We start from the raw sequence: 21,326 nt of genomic DNA on the forward strand, positions 1-21,326 counted from the left end.
ATATTACACTAACTGAAGACTTTAAAATGTCCACAGGTATAAATGTGAGCGTTAAAGGGCTTGTGCACAGTATATGTCTGCCCTGCGTTTGTCTTGCCAAAAGAAGACAAGTCGTACAGAAAATTGATGGAAGTGAACCAGAGTCATTTTACAGATAGTGTTCAACTTTCAAAGTACCGTATTTTTCGGAGTATAAGTCGCTCCGGAGTATAAGTCGCACCGGTCGAAAATGCATAATAAAGAAGGAAAAAACATATATAAGTCGCATTTTTGGGGAAAATGTATTTGATAAAACCCAACCCCAAGAATAGACATTTGAAAGGCAATTTAAAATAAATAAAGAATAGTGAACAACAGGTTGAATAAGTGTACGTTATATGAGGCATAAATAACCAACTGAGAACGTGCCTGGTATGTTAACGTAACATATTATGGTAAGAGTCATTCAAATAACTATAACATATAGAACATGCTATACGTTTACCAAACAATCTGTCACTCCTAATCGCTAAATCCCATGAAATCTTATACGTCTAGTCTCTTACGTGAATGAGCTAAATAATATTATTTGATATTTTACGGTAATGTGTTAATAATTTCACACATAAGTCGCTCCTGAGTATAAGTCGCACCCCCGGCCAAACTATGAAAAAAACTGCGACTTATAGTCCGAAAAATACGGTAGACTTAAGTAAAATAGCGCCTGTACTGGTAAATGAAAAATACAACTGTGGTTGACGTGTATGTCTGTCTTTACATTAATAACATTTTAATTTCAAGAGCACCATACATTCTGTTGCAATCTACAGTGTTGCCATTGACAAACCCTCTTCCTCAGATCACCGTGTTGCAACAACAGGACATTTCTATTGTTCTTCCAGCCTGCTCATCATCTAATGAACTTTAACTTGTACTTGTACTTTTACACCAGTCAAGACTTTCACTTGATTCCTTTACAAGCAATCCTTGCTGCTTTTTTCCTTCTGCTGTATTTGTTCTTTGAAGTCCTCGAAAAGGCACACCCTTCTTTTGGAGGTTGTAGATCCCAGGGGGTGAACAAGCGGATGGGTCAAATGCAGAGAGGAATTTCACCACACCTAGTGTGTGTGTGATTATCAGTGGTACTTTAACTTTAGCACGTCGACATTTGATTAAATTGCGTTTTACATCACCTGTGGAGTGTTTATTTAGGTCAGGGGTCGCCAACCTGTTGATCAAGATCGAACGGTCGATCTTTGGGATCCTACCGATTGATCGCAAAAAAATTTAAAAAGAAAATAATTAACATGACACTCCCATCTGGAGAATGACCACAGACCCACACACAAGCAAGACATTTAACCCCTGAAGACGCCCGCACGCTTCTGCCTCTCTCTCTTTAGCCTCTTATCCCGTGGCTTTTGACACCGCAGCCACACCCCCCCAACGGCCACGCTCTACAGTCGCCCGTCTCGCGAAAACACATTATGACGTGGTCATAAATCATTGAGCTGCAACAGTGCATTAAAGCTGATTGTTGCAATGCATTGAACATTTTCTATCCTCCAACATCAAACAACTTGTCCCTCAACCACGAGTCCATGACCATCATCGGTCAAATGCAACGGAAAGCTAACAAAGTGTGGAGGGGATGGCTGGATTTACCCTGGACAAGTCGCCACCTCATCGCAGGGCCAACACAGATAAGACAGACAACATTCACACTCACATTCACATGTTAGACACAAAACAAACTTAAAGGGGAACTGCACTTTTTAAAATGTTCCCTATGCAAATGTTCCCTATCCTTGCAAAATGCAGCTAATAATACATAATGTAGTAACAGACACGTTCATAACAATATGTAATATGTACAATATTGACCATATTTTGGTCATTTTAAGCATTATCGGAACTTATTTCCTGGACGCATTTATTTCAGTGCCCATAGCAACGCTCTTCTGACTTCCAAAACGAACGTCTGTGTTCCTCATTCTGGAAACAAAGGTGTGTGTTGTAATCATGGCAGACTTGGTAATAGATAACAAAGATGGCTATTTTCGGGCAAATGAGGATTCACCAGGGGTATAACGGTACGTGTATTTGTATTGAACCGTTTCGGTACGGGGGTTTCGGTTCGGAGGTGTACCGAACGAGTTTCCACACGAACATATTAAGTAGCCGCCTAAGCTAAAGTCTTAACAAGCTGCTCCGCTTCTTCTGCCTCTGTGTCTGTCAGTACTCTACACAGCACCCAGCATTGTCCCACCCACACAACCATCTGATTGGTTACACGCAGAGCGGTAACAGCCAATCAGCAGTGCGTATTCAGAGCGCATGGAGTCAGTGCTTCTGCGGTGGGGTTAGCAGATAGGTGTTTAGCAGGTAAGCATCAGGCTGCAGGCTCTTCCCAAATTATGATAAACACCTCCCAGTCAACTACTAGTAACATCACTATGAGCCCGTTGACGTTCTAGAAACAAACGGCAGCTCAGCTCACTCGCAATCCTGGCTTGAGGTGAAGGCTAATTAGCTTTTAGCGTAACGTTAGCTCATTTTGCGGTGTGTGTGTGTGTGTTATGGACAGCAAAGCCCTGTCTGTCTGTTATTTCACTTTACCTTTTTCTGTGTTGATTGAGCTGTGCTTAAGCAGCAAAAAAGGACAGTATGTTAAATGAAGAGTTTCTGTCTCTGATAGTTGATATAATAATGTAACTGCATCATTAAGCCTACATGAACTCCATGGTGTTCAGGGATGAATAGTCTCTCCAATTGCTATTGTACTATTTTTTCAGCTATAGTTACATTAATCATTAGTAATGCAGCAGCCTAGTTTTGAATGGCAGGGTCCCTGCTATCACATGTTGATAAAAATATAACATTTACATTATAAAAATCAACTACAGGCTTCCCAAATGCTGTAATAAATTAAGCATGATGAGTTGACTTGAAATTGTTTTATGTTGCACTTTTTATATGTAGAAGAAAGGTTTTGTCATTTTATTTAGTCTGAGCAACAACTTGAGGCAGTTTAATGTTGATTAACGTGGGCAGAATTATTATAGTGTTCCCAATGTTAAAAGGATAAAGCCATTGTTTACAAATTTGGTAAATAAATAACCCAAAAAATTTATATTTTGTTGTTTTCTTACTGTACCGAAAATGAACCGAACCGTGACTTCTAAACCGAGGTATGTACCGAACCGAAATTGTTGTGTACCGTTACACCTCTAGGATTCACCTTATCTTTTTGAGCCTGAATATACGTAGGATGAACTGCTGGTTATAGAAGCTAAGTGAGCACAAAATGACGGTGAAACGTTGGAGCAGACGGAAGTAATGCCCACAGAAATGGAGTACTTACCAAAAACAACTGGAAAAAAATGTGCCCGGCCAGCTTGACCAAACGACAAACGTCAAACAAGTAAGTCGTTATAATATCGATCATGCTTGTTATAACAACTACATACACTGTCGAGCTATCTGTGTATAAACAAAACATGAATTGTGGGCTAATACTATACAGATATTGTAATATGATTGTTCCTGTTTTTCAGTCAGTACAGATTTGTGCACTATCGCATTGTGTTGTGCATTACTAACTCAAAAACCATTTAGCTGCTGACGCAGAAGCTATCTTACGGCAAGTTTGAATACTTGGATGAATGAAAGCTTTCTGGAAAATAAAGTGTTGTTCCACCATTTTCCATATTTTCTATAACTTATATTTATTTGAATTTCACAAATGTGGATGTAGTAAGAATTGTGGAAATTCTGCTAACAGAAAATGTAGAATGATAAAAATCCTGGGAGAATGAGCTGAACATTTTGATGTTAGCATGACTGTCATCAATTCTAACATGTTACATGGGAACTGCACTTTTTTGGAATTTTGTCTATCATTCACAATCCTTATAGACGCTCTAAGTATATGTAATGTAGTAACGGGCCCATTTATAACAACATGTAATATTTACATAATTTGCTCATTTTAAGCAATTTCAAAAACGCATCACAATGTTTGCTTTGTTCTTTGACAACATCATTGATTACTTCTCACTGCAGACGTCATGGGAGCCAACAAACATAAAAAAACATCACTTAGTGAACAATGTCTGTTCTCACTGGGATACCGACTATTAGGATGTTGATATATTCCCGTTTAGATGAAGACTGACTCATAATCCTTGCGAAAAAAAGGGGTGTGGAACAAAGCGTCTTTTTCGGGTCTTTTTCGCCATTTCTGGGACTAAGTTGGCCGTCAAAGTGTACCAACATCTTAGTTTATGTCCACATCATTTGACTATAAAAGGTGAGAGGCATGATTTATAATCTAGAATTAACTTTCACAAGCTCAGAGACGAAAAAGCAGCTCACCAGCTCATGATGTCAATACAGCAGCATAAGGAAATTGCCTCTCTCTGATCAATGTTCCAATATAGGTCTTTAACATTAGCGCTAATAAAGACAATAATGCTAATACTTGGTTAATATTCTATATACTATTAATAATCAATGAAACAACACTAACTGTACAATGTCTGCTGTCACTAGGATGCTGACTGATACGATGTTCATATATTCCCGTTTAGATGAAGAATGATTTATAATCCTCGCAAAGAAAAAAAGGGCGATGGAGCCAAGAGATTTGTAGGGTCTTTCTTGCCATTTCTGGGTCTCAATTGGAAACCAAAATTGACTAACTTGTCGGATTATGTCCTCAACCTTCAACTCTCCAAGTAAGAGACATTATTTATGATCGAGATTCGAGCTCGTGAAAGTTTATTCCAGATTCTCAAATAAACTTTCACGAGCTCCAAGGCAAGAAAGCAGCTCATTAGCAGATGATGTCAACATAGCTTGTTAGTTCCCTCTGATCACAGCGTTGCTATAAATAGTTTGTCTGCGTTAGCGCTTATAATAACAATATCACTAACACTTATAATATTCAAGTCACAAAATGTAAATTGTTGGAGCTTTTTGGATAGTTATTTTAGAGGGTTTTATGGGCGGAATAGAGTACCTCCCATTGGCTTTATTGTTTTATTTTTGTTTATTTTCCAGTTAAAATGCATTTAAAAAATACATTTGTTGTCTTGTCTCTCATAATGGTTTTGAATGATAGGCAAAAAAAAAAAAAAGTGCAGTTCTCCTTTAACAGAAAACCTGGTTGCACTGAGCACCAAGTAACAAAAAATGTTACAGTGGAGTAAGTTTACATGACGACATGAAGGTATACACTCATGAAATATGTAAAACACTCATGAATTCGAATTTACCGTAAAGCACAATTCTGGAATACACCAAAATTATTTAATGGAATTTCAAATCTATTTCAATTACAATTTAAATTGTACTTCCTCTTTGTAATTTTGGAGACATTCTTAATTCAATTAGGAATTTTACACAAGCCTTGTGTACAGTACAACAACTTACCTGCACTACCCCAACGGAGTGGTCTGAACAGAGAGTCCCAATGTAAGCCAGTCCCACAGTGGCTCCTTCAAAGTCAATACCACTGAAAGAGAAATGGTACGGCTGAGCAAGTATTGAATGACAAAAGCTCTGATTTCACAAGACCTGTAAATATAATTGGTTGCCTTTTGGCACAAGCGTAATGCTGTGTCAAAACTTGAGCTAGCGCAGAGGAAACAAAAATTAAGTGTAGAGTTTGAGAGAGAGAGGACATGAGAGAACAAAACGGTTTGCCTGTGCAGACAGCAGTAATAATTGCATGTTAATATAGATAATAGCAAACATGCAGACACATTAATTAAGCACAAAATACATTTATATTCGCTTAAAAAAATGTATTTTTCAATTTAGTTTAATTTCTTCTTCGAATAACATGTAGGTCAGGGGTCGGCAACCTTTACCAGTCAAAGAGCCATTTTCACCAGTTTCACAAATTAAAGATAATGGGAGCCAAAAACATTTTTGAAATTTAAAATGAAATAACACTGCATAATAAGTTGTTTTTTTTGCTTTGTGCTATGTATGAACCAGGGGTCTCAGACTCGTTGCCCATACCTTAATATGGAATTTGAATGCTGGTGCGGCACGCGGGTTTTATGTGAATGGCGCTTGTCAGCGTCATGCGTGCCGTGATGGTACAACATATATAGCACCCACTACAATCAGCGTACCTGATCAGCCACACCTTGTTTGGGGCTTCCGCTTGTCAGCGTCATGCGTGCCGTGATGGTACAGCATATAGCACCCACTACAACCAGCGTGCCTGATCAGCCACACCTTGTCTGGGGCTTCTGCTTGATCACGTAGGTGACAGCAAGGCATACTTGGTCAACAACCACACAGGTTACACTGACGGGGACGGTATAAAAAAAAACAAAACTTTAACACTCTTACTAATAATGCGTCACACTGTGAACCCACACCAAACAAGAATGACAAACACATTTCGGGAGAACATCTGCACCGTAACACAACATAAACACAACAGGACAAATACCCAGAATCCCATGCAGCCCTGACTCTTCCGGGCTACATTATACACTGGGGGGGGGGGGTGGGGGGGGGGGGGGGTGTATAACGTAGCCTGGAAGAGTCAGGGCTGCATGGGATTCTGGGTATTTATTCTGTTGTGTTTATGTTGTGTTAAGGTGCAGATGTTCTCTCGAAATGTGTTTGTCATTCTTGTTTGGTTTTGGTTCAAAGCATGGTGCATTATTAGTAAGAGTGTTAAAGTTGTTTTATATGGTCACCGTCAGTGTAACCTGTGTGGCTGTTGACCAAGTATGCCTTGCTGTCGCTTGCGTATGCAAGCAGAAGATGCATATATCAAGAGGCTGGGCTGGCACGCTGTTAATACAGATTGTAGAGGGTGCCAAATACTGTACCATCGTGGTACGCCCTTATTATTATTGTAAGGGTGAAAATCGGAGAATATTAATCCCGAGAGTTTTCTGCAAGAGGCACTGAAATCCGGAAGTCTCCCGGGAAAATCGGGGGGTCGGCAAGTAAGCTGCTGAGCCGCATCAGAGTGATCAAAGAGCCGCATGCGGCTCCGGAGCCGCGGGTTGCCGACCCCTGATGTAGGTGCTTGCAAACTGCTCAAAATCAGCTTTTGCGAACTCTAAATTAAAGCACAAATATAACTCCATGCAAAACAAGTCGTTGAGCTTAAGAACTCACAGTTCCCTTTTGTTTCAGATGGATTTTGCTGCTGGTTAAGGACTACTATGAATTTGCAGTCTATACTGTATATTCTATGCAATACAGAGTCCAGTCGACATGTTTATCATAGCTCATGAAAGGTTCTATTAGAATTGTGCTAGTTATGCAAGTAGAAACCACTCAGACCTGATAAGATGTGCATTGTCATGTTTTTTTCTTTTGCTCAGGTCCGAAGTCCGCCACTTCATGAAAGCATTGAGGTTAGCTCCAGCCGGAGGGGTGATGGAGATTAAGTCACCATTTGACCAGATCTCCAAACCAACAAGAGCAATGAATGTCCTCAGGGGCTTGTATACCTGAGAATAACAAGAGAAACTGTTCAAACGGTATAATCTATAAACCTGGGGATTATAAAGTATGTACATTTGCAAAACAATGAAATAAAATGAAAAGATACCACAGAGGCCACTTGTTCGGATTAGCACACTCACTCACCATGTTGACAAAGTTGACAACTTCAAATATCCTCTTCCTCAGCTCTCTTTGATCCCGTTTCATCCTCACATACTGAAACCACATGTTAAATGGTACAAACCAAATGGTAAATGGGTTATACTTGCATAGCGCTTTTCTACCTTTAAGGTACTCAAAGCGTTTTGACACTATTTCCACATTCACCCATTCATACACACATTCACACTGCCATTCAATGCCCTAACCACGACCCATCAGGAGCAAGGGTGAAGTGTCTTGCTCAAGGACACAACAGACGTGACTAGCAGAAGTTGGGGTTCGAACCAGGAACCCTCAGGTTGCTGGCACGGCCGACCTACCCTGATCCACTGTCATACCTATCACTATGTTGCATCTGATTTGAATCATAAAATATTTATAACTATATATACACAGGTAAAACTAAAACAATGTGATCGTGTAAAAGTCCATTCATTTGAGCATATCTACTTTAAATGTTAAACTAATATGTGATATAAATTCACGACATACAAATTGAAATATGTCAAGGTTTTATTTGTCATCATTTTAATTATCATGGTTTACAGTTTTTGACCTGTGTACTATATAACATATAACATGTTAACATTCTGTCTCGCTCAATCTTACCTCACGATTATCAGCAACAAGGAAGAGCTCAATGTATTTCTGTTGCTGAACAATAGATATACCCTGGAAGAAAATAAGTCATCAAGATGCTGTTCAGTTATACAATCCATATAATGATGTAATTAAAGCTGTCAAACCGCTGATCTGGAACGACTACGGCTTGTTGGGGGCTCAAAATCTGTGCTCCACGTAGTGTTGGTGACGCCACACACTGCAGGTGTATATTCAGTTTCATTGAACTCCATCACAGCATGATCCCCCTCATCATCACCAGAAAGGGGGTCAATCATGTACCTCTGTGCGGATGTCCGAAAATAACCTCTAAAACAGAAAAACAAATCTCAAGTTATGTTTTGGTAAAAAAAAAAAATATCTTGGTTGCTTAATACTCAAAAACAAAAAAAGAAGGTTAATTTGTATATTCCTTGAAGATTAGTAGGGGTAATGTGTTCATTATAAAGCGATTTTAAATTCTTCATGACCTTTTGGACAATTGCATGTGTTTAAATGTATGTAATTAGAAGATTTTTTTCCGTTTCTCAATAGCCAAAGCAAGATCAAACTTAAGACAAAATTGGTGTGGAAAACTTGAGAACTCTCATCTGAGCCAAAACCTCCAATCAAAATTCGAGATCAGGGATTGGCTAATACACGGCAAAAACTGAAATCTAAGTAAGATTAAATATCTAAAATAAGGGTGATATTTGCTTATTTTCTGTCTGATAAGATAATCCTTCTCACTGAGCAGATTTTATGTTAGTGTTTTATTTGTTTTAAGGGTTTCAGTCCTAAATGATCTCAGTAAGATATTACTATTTTATGACCTATATTGAGTCAAACATCCTTGAAACTAGAAGATCAACTGGTGCAAAGCTGTGTAATCAACACTCACAAGTAATAATTTCTTATTTCAAGCATGAAAAAAAAATCATGATGCCGGGCGCATATCATTATGTCAAGATAATGGCACTAGCATACAGAATATTTTTCAACATATTGAGCAAAAAGGTCTCTTTTTTTTTTTCTACCAAGAAAAGTGCACTTGTTATTAGTGAGAATATACTTATTTTAAGGTATTTTTGGGTTCATTGAGGTTAGCTAATTTTACTTGTTTTGGAAAGTCTTGACAAGCCAAATTTTCTTGTTCCATTGGCAGATAATTTTGCTTAGTTCAAATAAAATACCCCTATTTTTTTTTTTTTTTTTTATTGTTTTTGAAGACTGACTTTTTGCAGTGTAGTTGCATGCAGCTCCCCTTCTAAGCATTTTTAAAAATAGTTATATTATTCCTGACTATCTGTGCGGTCTGATTCCTGGACGAGCGCAGGTACCGCATTTTTCGGATTATAAATTGCAGTTTTTTTCATAATTTGGGGGTGCGACTTATACTCAGGAGCGACTTATGCGTGAAATGATTAACACATTACCGTAAAATATCAAATAATAATATTTAGCTCATTCACGTAAGAGACTAGACGTATAAGATTTCATGGGATTTAGCGATTAGGAGTGACAGATTGTTTGGTAAACGTATAGCATGTTCTATATGTTATAGTTATTTGAATGACTCTTACCATAATATGTTACGTTAACATACCAGGCACATTCTCAGCTGGTTATTTATGCCTCATATAACGTACACTTATTCAGCCTGTTGTTCACTATTCTTTATTTATTTTAAATTGCCTTTCAAATGTCTATTCTTGGTGTTGGGTTTTATCAAATACATTTCCCCCAAAAATGCAACTTATGCTCCAGTGCGACTTATATATGTTTTTTTTCTTCCTTATTATGCATTTTTGGCCGGTGCGACTTATACTCCGGAGCAACTTATACTCCGAAAAATACGGTAATGCCCAAAAAACGATGAGACAAACGTCTGCATGAGAGAGACCTCAGCTTCTTGAGTGTGCGACCACAGCAGTAAGCTAACAGTTAATACATGCTCCAAAAAAACAATAAAGAATTTGGGTCAATCAAACTAGAGTTTGAGCCTGTGTTCTCTTCAAAGTTTCCAAGAGGAAGTTGTTCCTTGCCTCAGTTGCAAAGTGCTTGCTGATGTGGGGTTTAGGTACTTCTCTTTGACCTGCTCAGTCTATGTTCCTTGACGTAACTTCTGCTGTGAATTGGCACTATCAAAATAAAATCGACTTGACTTGTGTTTAATTCTGCATGGATAGATTCCCTTGTACTTACTGCTAAAGACACGCTAAAAAGGCATTTTCTAAAAAGTAGTGATTTATTTCAAAGTAGGCCTACATGCACACTGCACTTACGCGTATTGTTTTAACCGTAAAATAAAATAAAAAAAAGATTACAACTTCTAAAAGTGTTTATTCTCTGTTGTTTTTTGGCTCCGGACATAAACATTTAGTGGAAGAGAGGGAAATGTGTCTCTTTTAATAAAAAGTTTGCCGTGCAAAGGATTGTATTTAGCCATTTTTTTTTATGTCATTTTCACATCTTGTAGATATTTTCATTAGGACATAATTATAAAGTCTATCTACCATATGGCAGCATGCGGTTACCTGAGTCCATCACAAGTGCTGATGCTAACTGACGATTCACTGTCGTTCACAATCTTGCCATGGTAGTAGCAATGATCCTGGCAAATATAAAAGCATAAATAAATACATAAATATGAAAAAATGTGCTATTGTTATTTTTGTACTTACAAACAGTTGGTACTCAACAAGCATACTGCATATTTTATACAGTACATCTTAATGACTTACAATGTCCTTTGGAGCTGTGGTGGCTTGTGTTCCATCTTCTTGATAATAAGTCTCTGTGTAGTCTTTGGTGATTAAGTCACTGATGATAAAAATAAAAACAAAAACAGTTATAATGCTATGTGTCATGCATGAATAACCACCCGATTTATGGAAGTAATATGAGACAAAAATATGTGCTGACAGTGAGCTACTTTGATGCAATTATACTGAAGAGAAAGAAAAAAAAAAGGATGTGAAACTGGTCATGTTGAAAAAAACAGTCTGATCGGTGGGTTTTACGGACATAATGATGTCAAACATTGACACCAGTTCTTGTTTCTCATACATCCATTTTCTACCGCTTATTCCCTTTTGGGGTCGCGGGGGGCGCTGGAGCCTATCTCAGCTACAATCGGGCGGAAGGCGGGGTACACCCTGGACAAGTCGCCACCTCATTGCACATTATTAAGATTGGACTGTAACTGCAAAATGTCCCGTTAATTTTGCAGCTTTGGGGGGACAAGGGGCACAAAACTTTGATTGATTGATTTAAACTTTTATTAGTAGATTGCACAGTACAGTACATATTCCGTACAATTGACGACTAAATGGAAACACCCGAATAAGTTTTTCAACTTGTTTAAGTCGACGTAAATCAATTCATGGTACATATATATACTATCAGCATAATACGGTCATCACACAAGTTAATCATCAGACTATATACATTGAATTATTTACAATCCGGGGGGTGGTATGTGGAGGGGGTTAGGTTTGGTTGATATCAGCACTTCAGTCATCAACAATTGTATCATCTGAGAAATGGACATTGAAACAGTGTAGCACTGCAGCAAATACATGCAGCGCAGCCAAATGTAATGTGAGCGCTCCTCTACAATAACATTTGAAGTGTGCATGGGTACAATTAGTGTGTGTGTAAACGGGTATATGTGTGTGTAAATGTGCATGTGTGTGTGTGCATGGGGTATTTGGCTGACAAGTGATGAACACGTGCACACGTTCACGTAGTCTAGCCGACTGTACTGCAATCAACTAATAAACTAATACAAGTTTCAATCAATCAATCAATCAATCAATCAATCACATATACATTTCACAAAAGCCCTCCTCTAATATAATGGTTAAGAAATCGCTGAAATGTCACATTAATAGGGGTGTAATGGTACACAAAAATTTCGGTTCGGTACGTACCTCGGTTTAGAGGTCACGGTTCGGCTCATTTTCGGTACAGTAAGAAAACAACAAAATATAAATTTTTGGGTTATTTATTTACCAAATTTGCAAAATCTTCCACCAAAAATATTTTTCTTAGTGGAATATTTGATGTGAAGTAATCGGAACCTTGGATAGGTTAATAATTCATAATAACATAGATTTTGATTCAATATTATGTTTTGAGCAATGACAGTTTGAAAGAAAAAAAAAACAGCTTTGTTTTATTAGTCAACATTGCAACTTTTTCTAAATTACATTTAACCTTTAAGCTTTTTTATTTCACTTTTATGTTTTTGTTTATTTTAATAGTATTTTTAGAATGTGACGTGGGCCTTTAAAACATTAGCTGTGGGCCGCAAATGGCCTCCGGGGACCACCTGTTATAGATAATAAAAAATTTAATCGGATAAATCTATGGATAAAAAGCAGAGCCTGGCGACGCATGCACGTTTATCATAACTCTCTCGCTCTCTCTGTCTCTGCCCCTCCCTCACGAATGCTGCAGTTTTGTTTTTAACCCCTTCTTAAACCTGAACGTACATTGAAAATACACGCAACCCTAACTCAAAATGCCGGACATTTGAGGCATTTAAGAAAGTCCGCCCTGACAGCTACGCAAAAGAGGACATGTCCGGTGAAAAGAGGACGTATGGTCAGTCTATCGTAGCCCGTTAGCTGCTAGCATGCTGTGTGTTGTGCCTCGGTGTGCATTGTTTACACAACGTGTGTTACGCTACTTAATATGTCCGTGTGGAAACTCGTTCGGTACACCTCCGAACCGAAACGGTTCAATACAAATATACGTACCGTTACACCCCATCACATTAAAATATTGCGTCAGTACCTCCAACGTTTGGCTGTGCCTTGATTTGAGCACTTACATGTTTTTTTGCAAATGCATTTCAAGGTCTAATCCTCCAACTGTCATGGCATACTTTAGAGTCTCTGGCCTGGAGCGCTGCAGAAAATAAAGCAAAGTTACATTGCTACAAACACCTTATCATCAACACTGATACATTTTCCTCTATGGTCTTAACTGCGTTGGTGTGAATGTGTGCCGTGCCATTGTCTGCTGGAACACTAAGTGCTGTGCTTTCTGGAGAGTCAACACTGGTGGACTACTATAGCTTCCTTTTGCTGTTTGACCCTGCAGGAGTGAACAATGACGACTGAAGAGACGGTGTTTTTGGAAATGTTGATCTAAAATCAGAGAAGCTGGAAGCCCTCTAAAATCAGACTAATCACAGCCCTTATAGTCCCTATCAATGTTGTGTGATTTAATATACAAAGCAATGCCATTAGGGATCCGACTTCATAAACCAAGCTTTAGCGTGATTTTTGTCCACCTTGACAATGAGGAGTTTTCTTACTACTGGTACTTTAGATTGCGACAGTGATGGACATGTCTGTCCTGTGTTTTTTTTTAAAACCGTATTTTCTCTATGTAGCAAGTGTCAGCGAGAGAGCTTAGAAGTATTCGTTCTTCCATGTGACTACAGTATATCCTCTGTGAGGCCAACTGAAAGTTGTGCTCCATGAGTCTGAGTCTTTCCCCACTGCAAACATACAACAAACATAACTTGGTCAGCCAGGACCTTGCACACTGCAAAAAGTCAGTGTTCAAAAACAAGGGAAAAAAATACAAAAATAAGGGGTATTTTATTTGAACTAAGCAAAATTATCTGCCAATAGAACAAAAAAATTTGACTTGTCAAGACTTTCCAAAACAAGTCAAATTAGCTAACTTCAATGGACCCAAAAATACTTTAAAATAAGTATATTCTCACTAATAACACGTGCACTTTTCTTGGTAGAAAAAAAAAGAGACCTTTATGCTCAATATGTTGAAAAATATTAATAAATTAAGTATATGCAAGTGCCATTATCTTGACATATGCACTCGGCATTACATTCCTTGAAACCAGCAAACTTATACTAAAAACTCATTTATTGTTCTTAATGGAAAGGCAACAAGGCAACATCTTGTTACTCTCGGGGTCTCCTAGCCGCTCAGGCAAATCATATGGTCTAAAAATGCATTTTTCCATCGATAACATGACATCATCGCGCCAAGTGCGTGCTCTTTCAGTCAATTAGTGCGCATATATACATATATCATTTTTTTTAATTGTAATTTTGAAGAATTTATCTGAGTGTGCATGAACTATTTCTGTTCAAAATTGTTTGAAATGTCACATGTTAAATATTAACTGTCAGTTTACTGTACTTTGCCAACTGTACTACTATATGAGTACGTATGTTCTATTGTTTCATTGAAAATAAAACAGCAAAGTCCATTTGGCTGTCATCTGTTTTAATTATGAGACACAATTGTGTCAAAATCATGATTTTTTTTTTCATGCTTGAAATAAGAAAATATTACTTTAAAAAAGTAGTTTTATAATTGTGAGTGTTGATGACACAGCTTTGCAACAGTTGATATTCTAGTTTCAAGCATGTTTTACTCAATATAGGTCATAAAATCTCAGCAACAAGCTGTAATATCTTACTGAGATCATTTAGGACCAAAACCCTTAAAACAAGCAAAAGACTGACATAAAATCTGCTTAGTGAGAAGAATTATCTTATCAGACAGAAAATAAGCAAATATCACCCTTATTTGAGATATTTCATCTAACTTAGATTTCAGATTTTGCAGTGCAGCTGCTTTTGGACTCCCACCACATAGCTCAGCAAGGCACTTCTTCTTTACCCCAGATATACACAATCGATTTGGGGTTTTCCACAGTTGTCACAGACAATTCTGCTAGCACAGCTCTGGTCAGCAGGATTCCATATCTACTGTGTCCCTCAGGATTCACCTGAAGTTTTGTTTCATGCATCCATGTTACTTTTAACTTGTGCCTGCGGGGTGTGTCCATTATCCTATTCTGCCATTAAAATCATAGCAACCAAGCCTTTTGCATAAGTCTTCTAAATTGCATTTGCCTCAGGATGAATAATTTTTTTTTCCCTCGACAAGTATAACTGCTAAAATTACACCACTAATCAGAGCCTAAAAAATAGAATTGCTTACCTCTGTGTGTCGTCTTTGGACAGAATGAAGTCTAATAGGTCTAACAATCTCATAGTCCTTCCCCTCTCCAAAGACAGGAGCATGGCTGTCTGTGGAAATAGATTACTGTTGTTAATATTTCGTTTGTCAACTTATATAACACAATTAGTCAGTTCAAACTCATTTATTACATTCTGGAGGGAATTCCTGTATGGATGATCCATCCATCCATTTTCTACCGCTTATTCCCTTCGGGGTCACGGGGGGCGCTGGAGCCTATGTCAGCTACAATCGGGCGGCGGGCGGGGTACACCCTGGACAAGTCGCCACCTCATCGCAGGGCCAACACAGATAGACAGACAACATTCACACTAACATTCACACACTAGGGCCAATTTAGAGTTGCCAATCAACCTATCCCCAGGTGCATGTCTTTGGAAGTGGGAGGAAGCCGGAGTACCCGGAGGGAACCCACGCAGTCACGGGGAGAACATGCAAACTCCACACAGAAACATCCCAAGCCCGTGATTGAACTCAGGACTACTCAAGACCTTCGTATTGTGAGGCAGACGCACTAACCCCTCTGATGTTGTCATATAAAATATGACAACTCCACTATTTGATTTCCTATTACCGGTATGCAGTTAATGTTTTATTTGACAGTTTTTGAAATATCTTGTGTGACATCATGCACAAAAGTGCACTTTATTTGTTTTAAAATATTGTAGTGGCATTCTGTACAAAAAGTGCACTTTTTAATTTAGTGTTGTTTTGATATGTCATCTTAGTGACATCATGCACAAAAGTGCACTAATAGCTTGTTTTAAAATGTCTGTCAATCTTGCACTTTGTTTTGAAATGACATGAATGTTTGTGCCACTGTTTAATAGGGGTGTAACGGTACACAAAAACTTCGGTTCGGTACATACCTCGGTTTAGAGGTCACGGTTCGGTTCATTTTCCGTACAGTAAGAAAAAAACAAAATATACATTTTTTGGTTATTTATTTACCAAATTTGCAAAATCTTCTACCAAAAATATTTTTCTTAGTGTAATATTTGATGTGAAGTAATCGGAACCTTGGATAGGTCAATAATTCATAATAACATTGATTTTGATTCAATATTATGTTTTAAGCAATGACAGTTTGAAAGGGAAAAAAAACAGCTTCGTTTTATTAGTCAACATCGCAACTTTTTCTAAATTACATTTCACCTTTAAGCTTTTTTATTTCACTTTTGTTATGTTTTTGTTTATTTTAATAGTATTTTTAGAATATGCCGTAGGCCTTTAAAACATTAGCTGTGGGCCGCAAATGCACACTTCTGACACCCCTGCTATGGATAATAAAAAAATAAATCTGATAAATCTATGGATAAAAAGCAGAGCCTGGCGATGCATGCGCGTTTATCATAACTCTCTCTCTCTCTGTCTCTGCCCCTCCCTCGCGAATGCTGTTGCGCAAACCTTCACAATTTGTTTTGTTTTTAACCCCTTCTTAACCCTGAATGTACATTGAAAATACACGCAACCCTAACTCAAAATGCCGGACATTTGAGGCATTTAAGAAACTCCGCCCGGACAGCCCCGCAAAAGAGGACATGTCCGGTGAAATCGTAGCCCGGTCACTGCTAGCATGACGTGTGTTGTGCCTCGGTGTGCATTGTTTACACAACGTGCAGTACGCTACTTAATTTGTCCGTGTGGAAACTCGTTCGGTACACCTCCGAACCGAACCGAAACCCCCGTACCGAAACGGTTCAATACAAATACACGCACCGTTACACCCTTACTGTTTAATAATGTCATGCATTTGACAGAGTACAAGAACAACTTTGCTATCTTCAACTGGTTTTAAATGCAGAGAAAACAAAGTGTATGTTCTTTACCACATCAAAAACTGTAAGATCAGCACTGCGTGAGAACATTTTAACAAGAAATGGGCAACAAATTATGTTAGTATCTTCTTTTAAATATTTAGGATTTTTAATTGATGACCACTTGAGTTTTAAGAAGCACCTTCAGTATGTTGTAAAAAAACTGAAACTTTTACTGGGATTTTATTATAGAAACAAGTCTTGCTTTTCTTTTACTGTGAAACAGAAATTGGTGGAAACAACCTTTTTACCTGTTATTGACTATGGAGATGTGTTGTACATGAATGCTACTGCTGGTTGTCTCCACAAGCTGGATAGTGTGTACCACGGTGCACTGAGATTCATCACCAACTGCGCTCCCCTTACTCACCATTGTGTGTTATACTCAATGGTTAACTGGACATCTTTATGTGCTCGACGCCTCAATCATTAATATGTGTTCATCTACAAAACCATTCTGGGTATTACTCCATCTTATCCATCTTGTTTTTTAACAAAGAAACAAGGAAGTCACAATCTTCGTTCAATGAATGTTCTGCAATTTGTTGTCCCCAAAGTAAGACCTGAACTGGGCAAGAAAGCATTTAGGTTTTCAGCACCGAAGGCTTGGAATAACCTATAATCGAATCTTAAACTTCAAACCCTTGTTACATTAAATGAGTTCAAAGCTTCTGTGAAAGGATTGCAGTCTATCTTGTCTGCATGCACATGTGTCATGTGAGCAAGTTTTAATGTTGTAAATTTGATGTTTTATGTGTTGTTTACTGTTTTTATATTATCGGCCGATAAATGCTTTAAAATGTAATATCGGAAATGATCGGTATCGTTTTTTTGTTATCGGTATCGTTTTTTTTTTTTTTTTTTTTTTTTTTTTTTATTAAATCAACATAAAAAAACAAAAGATACACTTACAATTAGTGCACCAACCCAAAAAAACTCCCTGCCCCATTTACACTCATTCACACAAAAGGGTGGTTTCTTTCTGTTATTAATATTCTGGTTCCTACATTATATATCAATATATATCAATACAGTCTGCAAGGGATACAGTCCGTAAGCACACATGATTGTGCGTGCTGCTGGTCCACTAATAGTACTAACCTTTAACAGTTAATTTGACTCATTTTCATTAATTACTAGTTTCTATGTAACTGTTTTTATATTGTTTTACTTTCTTTTTTATTTAAGAAAATGTTTTTAATTTATTTATCTTATTTTATTTTATTAATATTTTTTTTTATAAAAAGACCACTCAGTGGCCTAGTGGTTAGAGTGTCCGCCCTGAGATCGGTAGGTTGTGAGTTCAAACCCCGGCCAAGTCATACCAAAGACTATAAAAATGGGACCCATTACCTCCCTGCTTGGTACTCAGCATTAAGGGTTGGAATTGGGGGTTAAATCACCAAAAATTATTCCCGGGCGCGGCCACCGCTGCTGCCCACTGCTCCCCTCACCTCCCAGGGGGTGATCAAGGGTGATGGGTCAAATGCAGAGAATAATTTCACCACATCTAGTGTGTGTGTGACAATCATTGGTACTTTAACTTTAACTTTTATCTTCACCATACCTGGTTGTCCAAATTAGGCATAATAATGTGTTAATTCCACGACTGTATATATCAGTATCGGTAATTAAAGAGTTGGACAATATCGGAATATCGGATATCGGCCAAAAGCCATTATCGGACATCCCCAGTTTTTAATGTAACCTTGCTGCTGCCCTCTTGGCCAGGTCTCCCTTGGAAAAGAGATATTTGATCTCAATGGCTAAATAACAATAAAATAACTGTTTAATAAATACAGTTTTGGTAAATTGACTTAGTTGTGATTTCCCTCTCTGCATGAAAGTTTAAAATGGGCATATATTGAGGCAGTATGAACAAGAATGTTTTAATGTAGACACATAGAATCGTCATACTGGTGTGATTATATGCATCAAGTGTTCATTCAAGGCTAAGGCAAAATATCGAGATATATATCGTGTATCGTGACATGGCCTAAATATATCGAGATATTAATAAAAGGCCATATCGCCCAGCCCTACCTTATACTGTATCATTGGCGTTGTTAGGCCTATTTTAGGGGGGCTCAAGCCCCCCTAAAATGTTCTTAAGCCCCCCTAAATAATTTGGTGTTATATATATATATATATATATATATATATATATATAATTTTTTTTTAACAAATACATGCCAACATTCATCCATCCATCCATTTTTTACCGCTTATTCCCTTTGGGGTCGCGGGGGGCGCTGGAGCCTATCTCAGCTACAATCGGGCGGAAGGCGGGGTACACCCTGGACAAGTCGCCACCTCATCGCAGGGCCAACACAGATAGACAGACAACATTCACACTCACATTCACACACTAGGGCCAATTTAGTGTTGCCAATTAACTTATCCCCAGGTGCATGTCTTTGGAGGTGGGAGGAAGCCGGAGTACCCGGAGGGAACCCACGCAGTCACGGGGAGAACATGCAAACTCCACACAGAAAGATCCCGAGCCCGGGATTGAACCCAAGACTACTCAGGACCTTCATATTGTGAGGCAGATGCACTAATCCCTCTTCCACCGTGAAGCCCTACATGCCAACATATTCATTATAAAATGGCCCGAATATGAGTTTAAATTAATTAATCATATAACCTGTCATTATTCACTCAGTTTCATAGCGTAAATCACCAAAAAATATTCCTGGGCGCGGCACCGCTGCTGCCCACTGCTCCCCTCACCTCCCAGGGGGTGAACAAGGGGATGGGTCAAATGCAGAGGACACATTTCACCACACTTAGTGTGTGTGTGTGTGTGTGTGACAATCATTGGTACTTTAAGGGAGAGAGCCCCTTTAGTGTGTCGGTATCCAATCCATTCCACTTGTTCATATAGAAAATGCCCACATCCCTCAAAATCCAGTCTGCATTTTCTCTGCAACCTTGCCTGCGGTCCTTGGACTTGTTCATATAGAAAATGCCCACATCACTCTTGTAGAATCTATATAAAGTAATATACATTAGTCTAATGTTAAAACAATGAAAAAAACATTACATATATTTGTTTTATTGTATTGTTACATTAATAGCTGTTGTATTGTTATAGAATGGCTTGTTAAACATTTCATAGGATTTTCAGAGGGAGGAAAAACCAAGACATTTAATATAAAATGTCAAATTAATAAATACATTAAAAGAAAAAGAAAAAAAATGGTTAAAAGCCATCGTCCCGGGGAGCATTTCATTTCGTCCCGTGCATTTTTTAAATAATACTAATAACAATGAACCATTTCTAAGTCTTTGTTAGCCGTTTGTGAAGTTTTGTGCTCGTGCGCTACGTTCGCTCGCGTCCTGTGCATCTCCTGGGGGCTAAGCCCCCCCTGTCCTTAAAAGCTAGTGACGCCCCTGTACTGTATTATAATAAATGTCAATACACTGTCATAATGCTACATCTTTGACGTTTGAAGTACTTTGAATAACGTAAATGACAGTTTACAAACACGTCCAGGCTACCTTTGTGTGACCGCTAGCTTGAGTTATCAATGATCAAAGCAGAGTGGAGGTCATTAAAGTATCACTTTGACTCACCTGAGAGCTTGAAGGACGCATTTAGGAGGAGAATCCAGCACAGAAGTGGAGCTTTCATAGTATCAGGCTGGAAGAGAGGAACTATCTTTCATAGTCGCAGGCTGGAAGAGAGGAACTATCTCCCGTCAGACTAAGTTGTCCACCTGCGTGTCTTCGCCACACCTCCACCAACACACTTAACTTCCTCATTGACGACACGTCGCCGACTGATGGCCTCAACACGCCCGCCATGCTTCAGGAATGCAGGAAGAGCACTACATCCTGCATCTATGTTGTGGCGCTTCCATTATGAACACTTAGATAACCTAACGTCGACCATGTGCAGCTTTGTGCTCGACTTCAACCAAGTCACTCTAAAAAGCGGGTGAGTTGATCCAGGTGTCGATAATACCAGCACTAACCCTAGCGGTATCAGTATTAAAACTGTTAAAACATTTTTTATTTTCGTTTTTTTTTTTTGTGGTGTGGTCCTTATTGTTACTTTGTTGGTATTGTGATGTGTACAAACTTAGAGAATAAGTTATGCACACAGCAGGGCTTTTTAGGGCAAAAAGCCAAATGATTTGATTGAGGTTAATATAGTATTTTTTTGTTTTTTTGTTTAGTAAATATTCAGAAATGTTTTTTTGTTTTTTTACTCAAACAATTCAAGTAATAAAAATGAAT

The 21,326-nt window shown here is 38.3% G+C and overlaps 1 protein-coding gene across 1 annotated transcript in view; it reads right to left on the minus strand.

The window, feature by feature from the left end:
* The window catches only part of adam28 (ADAM metallopeptidase domain 28), a 49,292-nt gene extending 28,300 nt beyond the window's left edge, over positions 1 to 20,992 (minus strand). Inside the window, exons 1-10 of the mRNA XM_061986026.1 lie at positions 20,661 to 20,992; positions 15,226 to 15,314; positions 13,070 to 13,146; positions 10,974 to 11,052; positions 10,767 to 10,843; positions 8,376 to 8,559; positions 8,239 to 8,301; positions 7,612 to 7,683; positions 7,303 to 7,472; positions 5,416 to 5,497 (exon numbers count right to left, since the gene is read on the minus strand). Coding sequence (XP_061842010.1) covers positions 5,416 to 5,497; positions 7,303 to 7,472; positions 7,612 to 7,683; positions 8,239 to 8,301; positions 8,376 to 8,559; positions 10,767 to 10,843; positions 10,974 to 11,052; positions 13,070 to 13,146; positions 15,226 to 15,314; positions 20,661 to 20,718 — 951 coding nt within the window. The 5' untranslated portion in view covers positions 20,719 to 20,992. The remainder of the gene's footprint in view (positions 1 to 5,415; positions 5,498 to 7,302; positions 7,473 to 7,611; positions 7,684 to 8,238; positions 8,302 to 8,375; positions 8,560 to 10,766; positions 10,844 to 10,973; positions 11,053 to 13,069; positions 13,147 to 15,225; positions 15,315 to 20,660) is intronic.
* Positions 20,993 to 21,326: the final 334 nt, after the last annotated feature.

The sequence above is a fragment of the Nerophis lumbriciformis genome, linkage group LG12 (assembly GCF_033978685.3).
Source record: "Nerophis lumbriciformis linkage group LG12, RoL_Nlum_v2.1, whole genome shotgun sequence".
In the NCBI taxonomy this organism is placed as follows: Eukaryota; Metazoa; Chordata; class Actinopteri; order Syngnathiformes; family Syngnathidae; genus Nerophis; species Nerophis lumbriciformis.